The 18,489-nt window shown below is 53.2% G+C and overlaps 1 protein-coding gene across 1 annotated transcript in view; it reads right to left on the bottom strand.

The window, feature by feature from the left end:
* Positions 1–18,489, bottom strand: part of TIAM1 (TIAM Rac1 associated GEF 1) — a 94,398-nt gene that overhangs the window by 15,113 nt on the left and 60,796 nt on the right. The window contains exons 10-15 of the mRNA XM_038766188.1: positions 17,556–17,726; positions 16,116–16,220; positions 12,791–12,872; positions 12,291–12,377; positions 11,494–11,721; positions 8,951–9,063 (exon numbers count right to left, since the gene is read on the bottom strand). Of these exons, the coding sequence (XP_038622116.1) occupies positions 8,951–9,063; positions 11,494–11,721; positions 12,291–12,377; positions 12,791–12,872; positions 16,116–16,220; positions 17,556–17,726 (786 nt within the window). The remainder of the gene's footprint in view (positions 1–8,950; positions 9,064–11,493; positions 11,722–12,290; positions 12,378–12,790; positions 12,873–16,115; positions 16,221–17,555; positions 17,727–18,489) is intronic.

Genomic DNA, 18,489 nt, shown 5'->3' with positions numbered 1-18,489 from the left:
GAAGCTGCAAACTGTCGGATATGGCCCAGGCTCCTCGAACACTCCAGCATAACAATTCTGACTCCACAGCTCAGGAAGATTTTTTTATATCTGTCTCCTCATTTACAGAGGATGCTCCTTATGAGAAGGGAACAAGTCTCCTGCATCTGCTGTACTTTTCCAAGCGCTCAGTACAGTGTCCCGCTCCAGTGGGGGCTCCTGAAGCTGGGATATTCAAAGCTCCAACCAACTCCTTCCACCCTCAGATATCGCAACCCCAAGACCCCCCTTGGAAGTCCTGACCTCCCCACTACTGGTCAGCACTGTAGCCTCCTCGGCATCACCCCGGCCGGAACAGGACTCGGCAGACAACAGACTTGCCCTTGCCCGACTGTGTCTATCTCATCGCCGACCCCTTTCCCACATCCTCCCCTTAGCCTGGAACTCCCTCCCACTCCATAGATGCGGGACCACCCCTTGCTCCACTTTCAAAGCATTTGTGGCCTAGTGGGAAGAGCATGGGCCTGGGAATCAAAGGTCCTGGGTTTTAATCCCAGCTCTGCCACATATCTGCTGTGTGACCCTGGGCAAGTCCCTTAGCTTCTCTGTGCCTCAGTTACCTCAACTGGAAAATGGGGATCAAGATTGTGAACCCAAAGAGGAACATGGACTGTTTCCAACCTGATTACCTTGTATCTACGCCAGCACTTAGAACTGTGCTTGGCACAAAGTAAGCCCTTAACAAATACCAGAATTATTATTATTATTATTATAACTCCTCCAACAAGCCTTACCCAATTAAGCCCTCTTTTCTCCTGCTCACTCTCCCTTCTACAACATCTAAGCACTTCAATCTCTGACCTCGGACACTTGATATTCTCCCCACCCCCAACTCCACAGTTCTTATGTACATATCTTTAAATTATAGGGTATAAAGAACTTATCCCCCTCTTGACTGTAAACTCATTGAGGGCAGGGAATGTGTGTGCTAATTGTTGTATTGTACTTTCCCAAAAGCTAAGTATATTAAATAGTACATAGTAAGCCCTCAATAAATACTATTCCTTGATTGATATGTTGCCAACTTGTACTTCCCAAGCACTTAGTGCTCTGCACACAGCAAGCGCTCAATAAATACAACTGAATGAATGATAGGGATAGAATGGGAGGAACAAAGGAAACTGGCCACTTCAGTGATTTCCTCCATCCTAAAATAGTTGGGCATTGTGGGGTGGGCTGGCGGAAAGGGAAGGGGAGCCGCCGGCACCTGCCTGGGGTTTTCTATGGCCTCAAAGAGAGTGGGCGGGCTGGGGGTGGGGGGGGGGTTGAATATGTATGTGTGTGTGAACATGTGTGAGTGTGTATATGCGTGCATAAGCCTGTGTGAGTGAATCTAGGTGTACATATATGTGCGTACATGTGTGCATCAAACAACTGCATTTATTGAGCGCTTACTGCATGCACAGCACTGTACTAATCCCTTGGGAGAGGACAGTATAATAGAAGTGGTAGACATGTTCCCTGCCCACAACGAGCTTCAAGTCTACAGTGCATATTGTTTGAGGTGGCATGTGAGGGCAAGCATGTGATTGTGTATGTCTTTATGGTACATCTGCGTGCATGAACCTGGGTGTATCTCAAGGACACGAACCACTGGGGAAGTGAAAAAGCAGAGTGACCTACTGGAAATCAATCAATCAGTCGTATTTATTAAGCACTTACTGTGTGCAGAGCACTGTACTAAGCGCTTGGGAAGTACAAGTTGGCAACATATAGAGACAGTCCCTACCCAACAGTGGGCTCACAGTCTAGAAGGGGGAGACAGAGAACAAAACCAAACATATTAACAAAATAAAATAAATAGAATAGATATGTACAAGATAAATAGAGTAATAAATATGTACAAACATATATACATATATACAGGAAAGAGCCTAGAGCCTGGGAGTCAGAGGACTTAAGTTCTAATCTGGCTCTACCCGTGCTCTGCCGTGAGCCTTGGGCAAGTCACTTGAATTCTCTGTACCTCAGTTACCTCAACTGTAAAATGGGGATTAAGACTGTGAGCCCCATGTAGGACATGGACTGTGTCCAACCTGATTACCCCAGCGCTTAGAACAGTGCTTTGCACATAGTAAGCACTTAATAAATGCCATTATTATTATTATTATTATTATTATTATTATTATTATTATTAGCTGGTATTTACCCAGAGTGCACATAGTAAGCATTTAACCCACTGTTGGGTAGGGACTGTCTCTATATGTTGCCAACTTGTACTTCCCAAGCACTTAGTACAGTGCTCTGCACACAGTAAGCGCTCAATAAATTTGATTGATTGATTGATTGATTTAACAAAGACCACTGAAAAACAAACAAACAAAAAGCCTCTACACTAAGAGGCCAGATTTCAGACAGACAAAGACCTGATCCCCCCCAGCCTGAGTCCTGAGCATTTCGGGGCAGGGAAAGGAGTGGGAGGAGGTCTGCCTTCCTGGATCCTCCCTCCCACTGCCCCGGCAGTTCAGCCGAGGCCCTGAAATCCCAGAGGATGGAGTCTCGCTGACCCCCGTTGCAGACCCTCACTGAGTCCGGCTCCAGCACTGGCTGAAGCCCGATCCAACACCTTGCTGAGCCCCGCTCCAGAGCCCTGCTCAGCCCAGCTCTACGGCTTCGCTGGGCCACTCCATCTCTACCCTCCAAACTAAAACGGGAACTCGGAGGGACCAGACCCTTCTTCACAGCTGAGCACCCCAAGCCCTAGGAAACGCTGCAATTCTGTTGCAATTCACAACCACACACACACACACATTCTACTGCACACCAACAAAAACACAAACGCACCATTGTTAACCCAAACTCACACCCTCCACTATAATCCCACACCCGCCCCCCCCCCCGCAACATAAACACCGTATCCTACCCAAGCCACACACACTGTTGTCCAAACCACGAAGGCACGTGCACACACACACACAACCCTGCTATCCAAACCACAGACACCCACAATCACTGCTATTCAAACAGCACCCCACTGCTATTCAAGCCACACACTATTGTTATCCAAACCACAATCTCCATCTCGATCTCTCAGTCCTGCCGGGGGAAGGGGCCGCTGCCACCCCGGATTGATAGATGATGAGCCTCAGCCACACTTACCCACCCCCTACCCCTCGATAAAATAACGGGAAACTGCCTGAAAACAACAATTCCCCCAGAATCTCCCTACCCACGTGCCCTCACCAGACCAGGGGACCCCCGTGCACCCCTACATGGAACAACTGAACCCCTACAACACTGTCCCTTTATTGGACCAGCAGGGACCCTTTCCCGCCCCAACAAAGGGCCCCCTTACCTGGCTGGGGGGGACTCCCATCCCTGACTGGACCCCCTCACCAGACTGGGGGATCTCCACCCCGGCCCGAGTAGGCCCCCTCCTCACCGGATCCATGGGGCCGGGGCAGGGCCCTTCCCCCCGCGGCTGTCGGGTGGCCGGACTCCCGGGTTTCCGCCGGCTCCTCCACAGGGTGGACATGACCTGGCAGCTTGTCCTGGGGTCACCTCCACCTACTCCGCCTCCCCAGGCTACGACCCCCTAGTCCAGGCTGGGGCCTAGCTGGGCGGCTAGTGACCTGCCCCTCTGCCGCTGGAGCCGCGCTGCCCGTCCTCCGCTGTCCGCGGCTGCCTGGACCTCCAGGATCAGCTGACCAGACAGCAGTCCCTCCCTCCGCTGGGGTTCTCCTCGCACTCCACCCCCACTCCATCGTCCAGCCCCCGTCTCCACTGGCCAGGACTACTGGGGGCATAGGGGGGCCACCAGACCTGAGGGAGGCTGCTCCGGACTGGGCAGCGATGGCTCCCACTCCAGGGCCTGAGGAGTTAACAGACCCACGAGCTCTCCTCATGCCGCAGAGGAGGGGAGACTGGACATCCAGAACTGGTACGGACCCGCGGGAAAGCCCGGGGGCACCAGGGACCCCTAGGCCGGCCTCGTGGGGGGTCCTGACACCTGCTGACCCCCATCTCGGACCACTGGACTGGCCGGGCCAGATCTGACAGCGCCCCTCCCTCCCTGGGGGGGCGGCCGCAACTTCCCGGGCCCAGCGGCCAGAGTCCCCGCGCATCACTCATCATCATCATCATCATCAACCGTATTTATTGAGCGCTTACTATGTGCAGAGCACTGTACTAAGCGCTTGGGAAGTACAAATTGGCAACATATAGAGACAGTCCCTACCCAACAGTGGGCTCACAGTCTAAAAGGGGGAGACAAAGAACAAAACCAAACATACTAAACAAAATAAAATCAATAGAATAGATATGCACAAGATAAATAATAAATAAATAGAGTAATAAATATGTACAAACATATATACATATATACAGGTGCTGTGGGGAAGGGAAGGAGGTAAAATGGCGGGGATGGAGAGGGGGACGAGGGGGGAGAGGAAGGAAGGGGCTCAGTGTGGGAAGGCCTCCTGGAGGAGGTGAGCTCTCAGCAGGGCCTTGAAGGGAGGAAGAGAGCTAGCTTGGCGGATGGGCAGAGGGACCGGCCCGCAGCTTTCCAACAGCCCGCATTCCGCTTAGTGGAAAGAGCACGGGCTTGGGGGTCAGAGGTCATGGGTTCTAATCCCAGTTCCACCACTTCTTAGCTGTGTGACTTTGGGCAAGTCACTTCACTTCTCTGGGCCTCAGTGACCTCATCTGGAAAATGGGGATGAAGACTGTGAGCCCTACGTGGGACAATCTGACTACCTTGTATCTACTCCAGAGCTTAGAACAGTGCTTGGCACATAGTAGGTGCTTAAAAAATACCATCATCATCATCATCATCATCCCCTGTGCCCAAGGCAACCTGGAGTCAGGCTCGGGGCGCCCCGCCACCCCAGTGGCCGGTTGATTGTTGGGCTCATTTTCTCACGCTCTGACCGCATTTCTACGGAAAGAATACCCCAGCCCCCAGACCCTCCATCCTGCTCCATTTCCCTGCTTCTGCCCTGCATCAAACCCCGCAAAACCTTCTCAACATCCCCACGTATCTCCGTCCCACACACATGCCGAGACCGAGACCGGTGGGAGGGGGACACGGGGTTTGGGGAGAAGGCAAAGACACAGGAGGGATTGGGGCGGGGGGCAACAGGCTGCAGGACACGAACCGACACAGACTCAAATCCGCCAATCCCTCTCCCCCGCCCTTCAAAGCCCTACTGAAGGCGCACCTCCTCCAGGAGGCTTTCCCAGACTAAGTCCCCCTTTTCCTCAGCTCCCTCTCCCACATCATCCTGACTCACTCCCCTTTCTCTTCCCCCTCTCCCCGCCCCAAAGCACTTACATATATATCTATAATTCTATTTATTTATATTGATAACTGTTCACTTGTATTGATGTCTGCCTCCCCCCTACTAGACTATGAGCCTGCTGTGGACAGGGATTGTCTCCCTTTATTGCTGTATAGTACTTTTCAAGCACTTAGTACAGTGCTCTGCACACAGTAAGCGCTCAGTAATAATAATGTTGGTATTTGTTAAGCGCTTACTATGTGCAAAGCACTGTTCTAAGCGGTGGGGTAGATACAAGTTGATCAGGTTGCCCCACGTGAGGCTCACAGTTTTAATCCCCATTTTACAGATGGGGTAACTGAGGCACAGAGAAGTTAAGTGACTTGCCCAAAGTCACACAGCTGACAATTGGCAGAGCCGGGGTTTGAACTCATGACCTCTGACTCCAAAGCCCGTGCTCTTTCCACTGAACCACAGTAAATATGATTGAATCAATGAACTGGAACCCGAGTCCCGTATGAGTGGAGCCCCCCGCCCTCTTTCCTCCCTGCTCGGCGCTGTGCACTCTGTGCTCTGCGAGGGGCCCGGGGAGATGCAGAGAAGCAGCCTGGCTTAGTGTAACGAGCCCGGGTTGGGGAGTCAGAGGTCGTGGGTTCTAATCCCAGCTTTGCCACTTGCCTGCTGTGTGACCTTGGGCAAACCACTTAACTTCTCTGTGCCTCAGTTACCTCATCTGTAAAATGAGGATTAAGACTGTGAGCCCTATGCAGGACAACCTGATTACCTTGTATCTACCCCGGTGCTTACAGCAGTGCTTGGCACATAGTAAGCACCTAACAAATACCATCCTTATCATTATTATTATAATTCATTCAGTTAATCATATTTACTGAGAGCTTACTGTGTGCAGAGAACTGGTCTAAGCGCTTGGGAGAGGACAATACCACAATAGAACAGACACAGTCCCTGTCGCTGCCTGCAACGAGCTTACAGTCTAGAGGGGGAGACAGACATGCATATAAATAAATAAATTACAGATATGGACATAAGTGCTGGGGACTAGGGGTGGGACTGGGGAGGATGAATCCTCCCTGCTTATCTGGGGCTGGCCAGGATTTTAAACAGGCTGTAATTCAATTTCAATTCAATTGTATTTATTGAGTGCTTACTGAATGCAGAGCGCTGTGCTGAGCGCTTGGGAAAGTACAATACAGCAATACCCACCAAGCAGCTGCTGGACTCTGACCCAAAAATGCCCATTCACAAACACACATGCGTGCTTACCTCTCTACTTGAGTGCACACGCAGACCAATGGACACACACTTACACAGGCGTACACACAACCACCCAGTCACAGTCACACTTGTGTACACAATGACACGAACCACGTGTGCATCCACAGGATTCCACTGTGATATTGTCTGTGGCTCATATACAGACACATTCTCTCACACCCGGAGATACATTCGCACATCCTCCCACACACGGACACACCTACACACACATACATTCTCTCACACACAGACACATTCTCACACAGGGAGATACATTCACACATCCCGTCACACATGGACACACCTACACACAAACACATTTTCTCAGAGACTCAGACACAGAAACCCCCCCACCATTCATTCATTCATTCAGTCGTATTTATTGAGCGCTTTCTGTGTGCAGAGCACTGTACTAAGCGCTTGGGAAGTCCAAGTTGGCAACATACAGAGACGGTCCCTACCCAACAGAGGGCTCACCGCCACACTCCACCTCCCCATGTCGGACAGACCCCAACTCCCCCCACGCTCGAATCCCTCCACAAAAGCCCGGCTCTTCCAACAAGCTTTTCCCAATTAATTTCCCAGTATCCATCAATTTCTTCAGCCAACTCGAGCACTTGGGGACTTATTTAATCACCCCACACTCGTGTATACATATACACTCAATTATTTATTTTGATCACCCTAGTTGTAAATATTTTTATATCTGCCTCTCCAGTGACAGTGCAAGCTCTTAGGGGCAGGTAACATGTCCCTCTGGTATCCCGTTCTTCCCCAGCACCTAGGACAGTGTACTGCACCAAGTGGATGCTCAATAAATACTACTATTACTATTGGGCCCCCTTCCCCTGGATCCCTCAGGCTCCCTCCCTTTCCTTATCCAGCAGGCCTCCTCCATCCCCACCCCCCGGCTTCCTTTCAGCTCCCGTTTCTCATTTCAAACAGGCCGGAATCAAGCTAGGACTCCAGTGGGGCACTCCCTTTCCCGGGGCCCCTGGCCTGACAGTTTCCTGTCCCCAGGGTTGTCTGTGTTTTGGGCCCCAACTCCTGCCCCCGCCCCACTTCCTGCCCCTGCTTTTTGCCAGTATGGACCCCTCCCCCACCAACTGGACAAGCCCTGGAAGAAAGGGCCTTTCTCTCCGAATCCATAACCCGGAAACGAGCAGAATGATAACAGGTAACCTAGTGTCTCCCTTTGGGCCAACAGGGAATTCCTTCATTCAACTGTATTTATTTAGTCCTTACTGTGTGCACGGCACTGTACTGAGTGCTTGGGGGAATGCAATAGAATAAAGAGACAGATTCCCTGCCCAGAGCGAGCATACAGTCTAGAGAATGCGGGCCCAGAATCCGATGTCTCCCTCTGGGCCAACAGGGAATGAGGGCACAGAACCCGATGTCTCATCATCATCATCATCATCATCATCATCAATCGTATTTATTGAGCGCTTACTGTGTGCAGAGCACTGTACTAAGCGCTTGGGAAGTACAAGTTGGCAACATATAGAGACGGTCCCTACCCAACAGTGGGCTCACAGTCTCATTCTGGGCCATAAGGGCATGCGGGCCCAGAGCCTGGTGGGCCAGCAGGAAATGTGGGCACAGAACCCGGCGACTCCCTCTGGTCATCATCATCATCAATCGTATTTATTGAGCGCTTACTGTGTGCAGAGCACTGTACTAAGCGCTTGGGAAGTACAAGTTGGCAACACATAGAGACAGTCCCTACCCAACAGTGGGCTCACAGTCTCATTCTGGGCCATAAGGGCATGCGGGCCCAGAGCCCGGTGGGCCAGCAGGAAATGTGGGCACAGAACCCGGCGACTCCCTCTGGTCATCATCATCATCAATCGTATTTATTGAGCGCTTACTGTGTGCAGAGCACTGTATTAAGCGCTTGGGAAGTACAAGTTGGCAACACATAGAGACAGTCCCTACCCAACAGTGGGCTCACAGTCTCATTCTGGGCCATAAGGGCACGCAGGCCCAGAGCCCGGTGGGCCAGCAGGAAATGTGGGCACAGAACCCGGTGACTCCCTCTGGTCCAACAGGGAATGTGGGTGCAGAACTCAGCAGCTCCGTTTGGATGACTGTGGGCACTGAAAACAGCCCCTCCCACTGTGGCCACTGGGGAATGTGGACACAGAAAACAGCCCCTTCCTCTGTGGCTGCTAGGGAATGCGGGTCCGATGTCACAGGGTGGCAGGAGTGAGAGAGAAGGGGGACTCTCCGTTATCTCGGGGTCCCTGAGATGCTCTATGAGGAGGAGAATCCAGGAGAGTGTGGTGGGCCCCAGGTGTTCCACGGCTGAAGAGCCTGAACACGATCACGACCAGCCGGGTGGGGAGAGGATGGGGCCGGTCCGAGCCGGGCCCCTGGGGGCTCCGGCTGGGAAACGTGAAAATGGAAAGTCTCACCTGGCCTGCTGGGTCAGCCTCTCCGCCAGACCCGGCGGTGTCCGGGGTGTCGGGACTGTGGTCGACTGGCGTCTCTGAGCCGCTGCCGCCCCGCTCGCAGCACAGGCCGGGGTCTGAGGGAGGAGAAAGGCGCTGAAGCCGCAGGCGGGGGGTGTGGGGACAAGGAGACACGGAGAGGATGGAGGATGAAGGGGTGAGAATGTTCTGGAAGAGTCCCGCATCATGGGGACCTGGTCTGCCCACCATAGAGGGGAAGGGGAATGAGAGAGAGAGGTGGTTCTGGAAGAGCCCTACATTGTGGGGACCCAGCCCGCTGCAGAGGTGGGGATGAGGGGGAAAGAAGGTTCGGAAGAGCCCCACGTTGCAGGATCATGGTCTGCCACAGAGGGGAAGAGGGATGAGGAGGGCAGAAGGTTCTGGAAGAGTCCCACTTGCAGGGAACATGGCCCGCCTTGGAGGTGAGGGGGGACGAGGGGAAGAGAAGGTTATGGAAGAGCCTCACGTCACAGGGAAAAAGCGGAGGGTGGGGCGAGGAGGGAGAAGGGGTTCTGGATATGCTGCAGGGACACGGTGCTGCAGTACTGGAGGAGGGGTGGGAGGTTTCAAGAGACCAGCAAGCCCAACTTGGTTTTTTTAATGGTATTTGCTAAGCACGTACTATGTGCCAGGCACTATACTTGGCGCTGGGGTACGTACAAGCTAATCGGTCCACACGTGGACACAGACCAGGTCCCACATGGAGTCACACTCTTAATCCCCCTTTTACAGAGGAGGGAACTGAGGCCCAGAGAAGTGAAGCGACTTCCCCAAGGTCACACAGCAGACTTGTGGCGGAGCTGGGACTATTCATTCATTCATTCCATTGTATTTATTGAGTGCTTACTGTGTGCAGAGCACTGTACTAAGCGCTTGGGAAGTACAAGTCGACAACATACAGAGACGGTCCCTACCCAACAACGGGCTCACAGTCTAGAAAATAATAATGATGGCATTTGTCAAGGCGCTTACTATGTGCCAAGCACTGTTCTAAGCCCTGGGGTAGATACAAGGTAATCAGGTTGTCCCATGTGGGGCTCACAGTCTTCGTCCCCATTTTACAGATGAGGTAACTGAGGCACAGAGAAGCAAAGTGACTTGCCCAGCAGACAAGTGGCAGAGGCAGGATTAGAACCCATGACCTTCTGATTCCCAGGCCCAGGCTCTTTCCACTTGGCCACGCTGGTAAGGCATGGTCCCTGAGGGTCCAGAGAGAACTGGCAGGGGGGGAGGCAGGGCTGGGACAATGCTGGGGATGGTCTCTGAGGGTCCAGGGAGAGCTGGGGGTGGGGTGGGGTGGGGTGGGGGGCCAACGATCCAAGCTACTGTTCTGGACCGCTGTAGGTGTCGCGACGGTTCAGCTCGGCCGAGCTGAGCTCACGAGAGGTGCGACAATCCGAGACTCAGTAGGACCAGCCTCTGAGGAGCGGAGACTCAGTAGAGAAGCAGCGTGGCTTAGTGGAAAAAGCACAGGGTTGGGAGTCAGAGGTCGTGGGTTCAAATCCCGGCTCCGCCAACTGTCAGCTGTGTGACTTTGGGCAAGTCACTTAACTTCTCTGTGCCTCAGTTACCTCATCTGTAAAATGGGGATTAAGACTGTGAGCCCCGTGTGGGACAACCTGATCATCTTGCAACCTCCCCAGCGCTTAGAACAGTGCCCTGCACATAGTAAGTGCTTAATAAATGCCATAAAAAAAAAAAATCGTATTTATTGAGCGCTTACAGTGTGCAGAGCACTGTACTAAGCGCTTGGGAAGTACAAGTTGGCAACATATAGAGACAGTCCCTACCCAACAGTGGGCTCACAGTCTAAAAGGGGGAGACAGAGAACAAAACCAAACATACCAACAAAATAAAATAAATAAAACAGATATGTACAAGTAAAATAAATAAATAAATAAATAAATAGAGTAATAAATATGTACAAACATATATACATATATATAGGTGCTGTGGGGAAGGGAAGGAGGCAAGATGGGGGGATGGAGAGGGGGACCAGGGGAAGAGGAAGGAAGGGGCTCATTACTCTATTTATTTTACTTGTCTACTATTTATTTCATTTTGTTAGTATGTTTGGTTTTGTTCTCTGTCTCCCCCTTTTAGACTGTGAGCCCACTGTTGGGTAGGGACTGTCTCTATATGTTGCCAACTTGTACTTCCCAAGCGCTTAGTGCAGTGCTCTGCACACAGTAAGCGCTCAATAAATACAATTGATTGATTGACTGATTGACAGGTAGAGTCAGTCAGGCCCACAGGCCCTGCCCCGGGAGCCGATTTCCGTGGGGCGCAGGCACCATCCTGTGGTTGCCAAGAGGAGAGCAGCCAGCAGAGGCTCCAGGGCAGCTCCTCCGGCTTTCTTGGACCGGGTGGCCGGTGGCCTGCGAGTCTGCCCCCTTGCCCGGTTTCTAAATCCCACACCTTCTGCTCCCCATCGTCCCCAACTCTCTCTTCCCCCCACTGACGCCACACGAGCCCAAGCCACGGGAGGTGCCCGAGGAGGCCGGTACCTGGAGCGCCGCCGAGGAGGCCCCTGGGGGGGCTCTGGCTGCACTCCGCCGGGCCGTCCCCACGGTGGGGCGGGGGGTCTCCCGGCCCCGGCCCGGCCCCGGGCCCCGGGCGGCCCCGCACCGTCAGGCTCAGCAGCGGTTGCGAGAGAAAGTCCTTGAGCAGCGGCGGGGTCAGTGTTGGGGCCGCTCGTCGGTTGACCTCCAGGATCTCGTCTCCGGCTCGCACACCTGCTGACCGACAAGGGGCAGGGTGGTGAGAAGCCGGCCTCTCCCACTCCTCCTCCTCTTCTCCACGCCTCCCCCAATTCCTCCTTTAATCCCTCCTTCTGCCTCCAGCCGTCCCTGAAGGCAAGGAGCGCAGCAGGCAGGTGAGAGATGTCCCGCCAGACCCAGCGCCACCTCCCCGGCTGTGGCCCGTCCCGCGAGGCAATGGACAGCCATCCTCTCTTCTCCCGTCCCCAAAACCTTGTTTCTGGGAGCCGGCACCGAGTGGGTAGCCAGAGCTTCTTAGGGGAGCCGGAGCTGCAGAGAAATGCCTCTGGGGTCGGGAGTTTGGAGAGAAATGCAGTCGGGGAGGACTACGAGGGCGGCGGAGAGATGGGGAGAGTTAGGGTAGTTCTGAAGGGAACGGGGAATGGTGAAGAAGAGGGAGATGGAAGAGAGGAGGGGTGGTCCCTGCTACCACCAAAGACCCAACGGGGTCACAGAGCCGGCCCAGGGCATCCTCAGTCCTGCTCCAGCACACAATAGCGATTTCTTGCCCTGTCCCCGGCCCCCATTCCATCCCCACAATTGACCTTTGTCAGCAGCCAGGCCCGTGTCCTTCACGCTGGTCACATAGAGCCGGCGGCTCCCGTCCTCCTCCATGGCGGCCAGCGAGAAGCCTGGGGTGGGACACGCGGGGGCAGAGGTCAGCGTCCTAGGGCTCACGGCCAAGGGAAGACCTGACCGTCCCGGACTGTCCCTCTGAGCCTAGCGAAGGGCACCTGGGGCAAAAAAATCAGCACCATCCTGATTTCTCCCCCAGATCCCACCCCACTCCAGGGTCAGTTGGCTCACTGGCCCTTGGACCCTCTCTTTGGCAGGGGCCGGGCCGGCAGTGGATGGGTGGTCAGTGGGGGTGGGGCACCAGGTGATCAGTGGGGGCGGGGGGCCGGGGGGAGGGTCAGTGGGGGTGGGGGAACTACGTGATCAAGGTCGGGGGGACCAGGAGACCAGAAGATGTCAGAGATCAGGCTTTCAGTGAAGACTCCCCTGACCCACGGCCCGACAGGGTCCGGCCCAGAAAACGAACTACCGTAATTATCAGCAGACGAATCCGACTTCTCGAGTTGGAGGCTCCGGGTGATCTTGGGACAAATCTCAATTTCCTTGTACAGCTGCGAAACCAAAGAAAAACCTCGTCCGGATGGAAACGGGAGCTGCAGGGCCTCCAGCCCGGCATCATCTACCCAGTACAACTCCATCGGGCCCAGCACTGGGCTCCGTCCCGGCCGGGGGAGGCGAGCGATTGGTTCATCCAGACCCCTCGGACCGCTGACCTCATCGTGACGGTTCCTGGCAGGACAGACCGGCTCTGAGCCGGGAGCATCCGACTTCTGGGGGCCGGCTTCCTTCCGGCTTCCTTCAGCAGCTGTCCGACACGGACACCTAGTTGTGTTCCCCCAACCCCAAACACACACATGCCTCCGGGCCAGCGAGTGGCTGACAGGCTCAGGACCGACACCCGGGACAGACAGGCTCCGGCCTTCGTCTCTGAGGGCACCGCTGCGGCCCTGGGAACCAGTCACGCCTCCCTGGCTGAGGCGTCAGGGGCCCGGGGAGTTCCCTCTCTCCCCTCCTCAATCGACAGGAGGTTGTGGGGCAGGTGACGTTGAAAGTTATCTTCAGGGAACTCTGCAGATCAGGGGAAGTGACCCGTTCCCCTCGGCTCACTCCGGCAATGCCAGCGAGGGTGGTCAGCGTCAGGATTTTGCTGCCATTGGCGCCGGCCAGTGGCACAGCCTGCAGCTCCCGCCATGCAGTGATGGGGGAAACAGGGAGTGGGTCAGTGGATGTTGCCTCAGCTGGGCCTCTCCCCTGGGGAACCAAGGTCTGGTCCACTCACTTCCCTGTGCTGGGCAGGGGAGGTGGGCAACTGGCAGGTCCAGAAGCCCACCACATGGGTCAGTTGGGGGCCGCTCACCCCTCGGGGAGGAAGCAGTGTGGCCTAGGAGGGCCTGAGCCTGGGACCCAGGTTCTAATCCCAGCTCCGCCACTTGTCTTTAGTGTAACCTTGGGTAAGTCGCTTAACTTCTCTGTGCCTCAGTTACCTCGAGTCCTATAAGGGACATAGACTGTGTCTAACCTGCTTATCTTGTATCGACCCCAGTGCTTAGTACAGTACCTGGCATAGAGTAAGCGCTAATAAATACCATAAAAAAACAGGGGCAACCAGTGTGGTGCCCTATGTGAACAGGGACTGTGTCTTTTTTCTTTTTTCAATGGTATTTATTAAGCGCTTGCTACGTGCAAAGCACTGTTTAAGCACTGGGGAGGTTACAGGGTGATCTGGCACATGGAGCTCACAGTCTTAATCCCCATTTTACAGATGAGGTAACTGAGGCCAAGCTAAGCTAAGCTCTCTTCCTCCCTTCAAGGCCCTGCTGAGAGCTCACCTCCTCCAGGAGGCCTTCCCAGACTGAGCCCCTTCCTTCCTCTCCGCCTCGTCCCCCTCTCCATCCCCGCCATCTTACCTCCTTCCCTTCCCCACAGCACCTGTATAGATGTATATATGTTTGTACATATTTATTACTCTATTTATTTTACTTGTACATATCTATTTTATTTATTTTATTTTGTTAGTATGTTTGGTTTTGTTCTCTGTCTCCCCCTTTTAGACTGTGAGCCCAGTGTTGGGTAGGGACTGTCTCTATATGTTGCCAATTTGTACTTCCCAAGCGCTTAGTACAGTGCTCTGCACATAGTAAGCGCTCAATAAATAAGATTGATGATGATGATGATGAGGCCCAGAGAAGTGACTTGCCCAAAGTCACAAGCTGACCAGTGGCAGAGCCGGGATTAGAACCCATGACCGAGCCCGTGCTCTTTCCCCCGAGCCATGCTGCTTCTCTGTCTAAACCGATTATTCTGTACCTTACCCCATGCACTTTAGTACAATGCCTGGTCCAACAAATACCTTACAAAATCAGGGAGAACCAGTGTGGGCGCCCACCGTGGACAAGGACTGTGTCTAAACCAATTATTTTGTTTAGTACAGTGCCTGGCACATAGTATGCATTTAACAAGCATCATTAAAAAAAACCGGGAGGAACCAGTGTGGGCACCCACATAAAACAATCGGCTCTGGGTTTTCCAGGCCGGACCGGTCCAGCCTGTGGAGGGCTCAAGCCTTGGGGCTTCTTCTTTCCCTCCTCTCCTCCCGCTGCCAGTGGGCCGTTCGGCCACGAGAAGGAGCCAGCAAGGAGGCCTCATGGCCCACTGGGAGAATAATAATAATAATAATAATAATAATAATAATAATAATAATAATAATAGCATTTGTTAAGTGCTTACTATGTGCAAAGCACTGTTCTAAGCGCCGGAGAAGGAGTCGGGATTGGGCCTGGGTTACTTTACCTCTCTGGCCCTCGGTGGCGAGAACAAAACAGCTTTCCCTGCCTCTCAGTGTGGATGAAAAGAGATCGGCGAAAGCTTTGGCTAGAAAGACTAAAACACGTTTCTAGATTAATAACAATGATGAAAAGAGATCGGCGAAAGCTTTGGCTAGAAAGACTAAAACACGTTTCTAGATTAATAATAATGATGATGGTATTTCTTAAGGGCTTACTATGTGCAAAGCACTGTTCTAAGCAGCGTGGCTCAGAGAAAAGAGCACGGGCTCTGGAGACAGAGGTCATGGGTTCAAATCCCGGCTCCACCAAATGTCAGCTGTGTGACTTTGGGCAAGTCACTTAACTTCTCTGTGCCTCAGTGAACTCATCTGTAAAATGGGGATTAAGACTGTGAGCCCCCCCGTGGGACACCCTGATCACCTTGTTACCTCTCCAGCACTTAGAACAGTGCTTTACACATAGTAAGCGCTTAACAAATACCATCATCATCATTATTATTATTATTCTAAGTGCTGGCCGGGGCGGGGGGATACAAGCTGATCGGGTTGCCCCACGCGGGGCTCACAGTCTTCATCCCCACTTTCCAGATGAGGTAACTGAGGCACAGAGAAGTTAAGTGACTCGCCCAAAGCCACACAGCTGACAACTGGCAGAGCCGGAATTAGAACCCATGACCTCGGACTCCCAAGCCCGTGCTCTTTCCACTGAGCCATGCTGCTTCTCCAATTCTCTGGATTCTCTGTGGGCTTCAACTGTCCGCGTTCTCCGCCTGGACACCGTGTCGCATGTCGACTGCTTGAATCCAAGGAAGTTCGGAGAAATCACCGGGTCACCAGTGGCCTTGGTCCCCCCTGGCCTGTCCACATTAGGTTCCCTGGAGGTCAGGTCTGTGTGCGGTCCCGCCGCCCCCCTGTTCCGGGGCCCAGCATCCCCCATGATCCCCCAGATGCCCCGAGCTCCCTGGGGCAGACCAGTGGCTGCCCCAACGGCTCAGCCTCTGGGCCTTACCAGTTCATAGATGTCCTCCTCTGGGTCGGGTATGTAGCGGTGCGGCTGGCCCTCAGTCAGGAACACGAGCTGCAGGTAGTGGGCCGATGGGTCCAGCAGATGGGCCTGCAATGGCCCCAGAGTCATCCTGAGGTATGTTATATGTTGCCAATTTGTACTTTCCAAGCGCTTAGTACAGTGCTCTGCACACAGTAAGCGCTCAATAAATACGATTGATGATGATGACGATGAGGTGGCGGGGCGGGTGCAGGGGTGGACACTGGGGTGGGCGCCGGGAGGGGCCAGGGCGGGGTGGGATTGGTGGCCCTCGCCTGCCTCATCCAGCCTCTTGGCATGGCTGTTTTAGGCAGCCCAGGGTGGGGAACCTCAAAGCCAAGGAGAGAAGGAGGGCGGCGGGTACGGTGGGGGCACTGACTCAGCATGGGCACCGCACCGGGAGCCGGGAGTCCCGTGTCACGACAGCCCTGGTTCTAGACACCGCCAAGGCCAGCCAAGGGGACGGGCACGGGTCACACGCCCACACGTGCACATGCATGCACTCATAGGAAAGCACAAAAGGCTCTACCCCGGCCTAGACTGGAAGCTCCTCGAGGGCAGGGGTTGCGGCTGACTCTGTTGTCCTCTCCCAAATGCTCAGTACAGTGCTCTGCACACAGAAGACTGTAAACTCCTTGGGGGCAGGAATCGTATTTACTGACTCTGTTGTCCTCTCCCAAGCACTCAGTATAATTAATTAATTGTGGTATTTGTTAAGCACTTACTAGGTGCCAGGCACTGTTCTAAGCACGGGGTATAGGGCTCACCCTTAGACTTTGAGTCCAATGTGTGTCCAACCTAACTGGCATCTACCCTAGTGCTTAGAACAATGCTTGACATATAGTAAATGCTTAATGAATACCATTAAAAAGGAGACTGTAAGCTCCTTAAGGGCAAGAACTGTGTCTACTGACTGCTGTATTCTGCCCAACACTTAAAACAGTGTTCTGCACAGAATAGACTGTAAACATTTGGAAGGCAGGGGTTGAGTCAACTGACTATGTATATATGTTTGTACATATTTACTACTCTATTTATTTATTTATTTTACTTGTACATATCTATTCTATTTATTTTATTTTGTTAGTATGTTTGGTTTTGTTCTCTGTCTCCCCCTTTTAGACTGTGAGCCCACTGTTGGGTAGGGACTGTCTCTAGATGTTGCCAATTTGTACTTCCCAAGCGCTTGGTACAGTGCTCTGCACATAGTAAGCGCTCAATAAATACGATTGATTGATTGATTGATTTACTCGTGTCTTTCAAGCATTCAGTACGGTGTTCAGCACCCAAAAGGCACTCAAGGAATGGGATGGATTGATTTCAATGATCGACTGATAGTGCCCAAAAGAAAACAGATAATCCCCCCAGTTCCAACCTGCTGCCCACCGGGCACGGGCCCCGTACCTTGCAGATTAAGTCCAGCATGTCCATGGCGGTGTCCCCAGGCCGGACAACGGTCAGAGCCACCTGATTGCTGGGCAGGCAATACCAGGAGGGGCTGAAATACTCATGGACCCAAATGTCGCAGTCCGGATTGTGCGGGGCAGCGCTCTCGAGCTCGGCTTCGGGCTCCCGCTGCAAGGAAACAGCGTTGCCCAGGACTGGATAACGGGAAACAAGTCTTCCCCTGGCGGGGCAGGGAAAATAAGGGGCACAGGAACCCATCCCCAGCGGGAGTCATGTGGCCGGTAAAACCGGCAGGACCGGAAGGGTTTGGACAGATCTGTGGATCGGTGTCTGTCCTGAGTCACCGAGGGGAGGGGAGAGTCACAGGTATTAGATGGGCTGTGCTGGGTCCCCGGGGAGAGTCAGAAATGAAGGGAGAGGGGAGAGTTGGGGTGTTGGATGGTTTGGGTTGGGTCTCTGGTGGACAGTCAGGGCGGGATGTAAAGGGGAGAGTGTTGGGTGGTCCACGCTGGGTAATAAAAATCATCATCATCATCAATCGTATTTATTGAGCGCTTACTGTGTGCAGAGCACTGTACTAAGCGCTTGGGAAGTACAAGTTGGCAACATATAGAGACAGTCCCTACCCAACAGTGGGCTCACAGTCTAAAAGATAATAAAAGACAATAATCTTTTCTAAAAAATAATAGAAATAATCTTTCTAAATAATAATCTTTTCTAAAAATAATAATCGTGGTATGAGTTAAGCACGAATATATGCCGGGCACTGTTCTAGCAGCTGGGATAGATACAAGAAGATTGGGTTGGACACAGTCCCAGTCCCAGATAGGGCTCAGAGTCTTAATCCCCACTTTACAGATGAGAAAACTGAGGCACACAGAAGTTAAGTGACTTATGTAAGGTCATGTAGAAGGCAAGTAGTATGGCCAGA

This window comes from Tachyglossus aculeatus, chromosome 24 (assembly GCF_015852505.1).
Source record: "Tachyglossus aculeatus isolate mTacAcu1 chromosome 24, mTacAcu1.pri, whole genome shotgun sequence".
Taxonomy (NCBI): Eukaryota; Metazoa; Chordata; class Mammalia; order Monotremata; family Tachyglossidae; genus Tachyglossus; species Tachyglossus aculeatus.
This window is presented reverse-complemented; position numbering and strand designations above follow the sequence as displayed.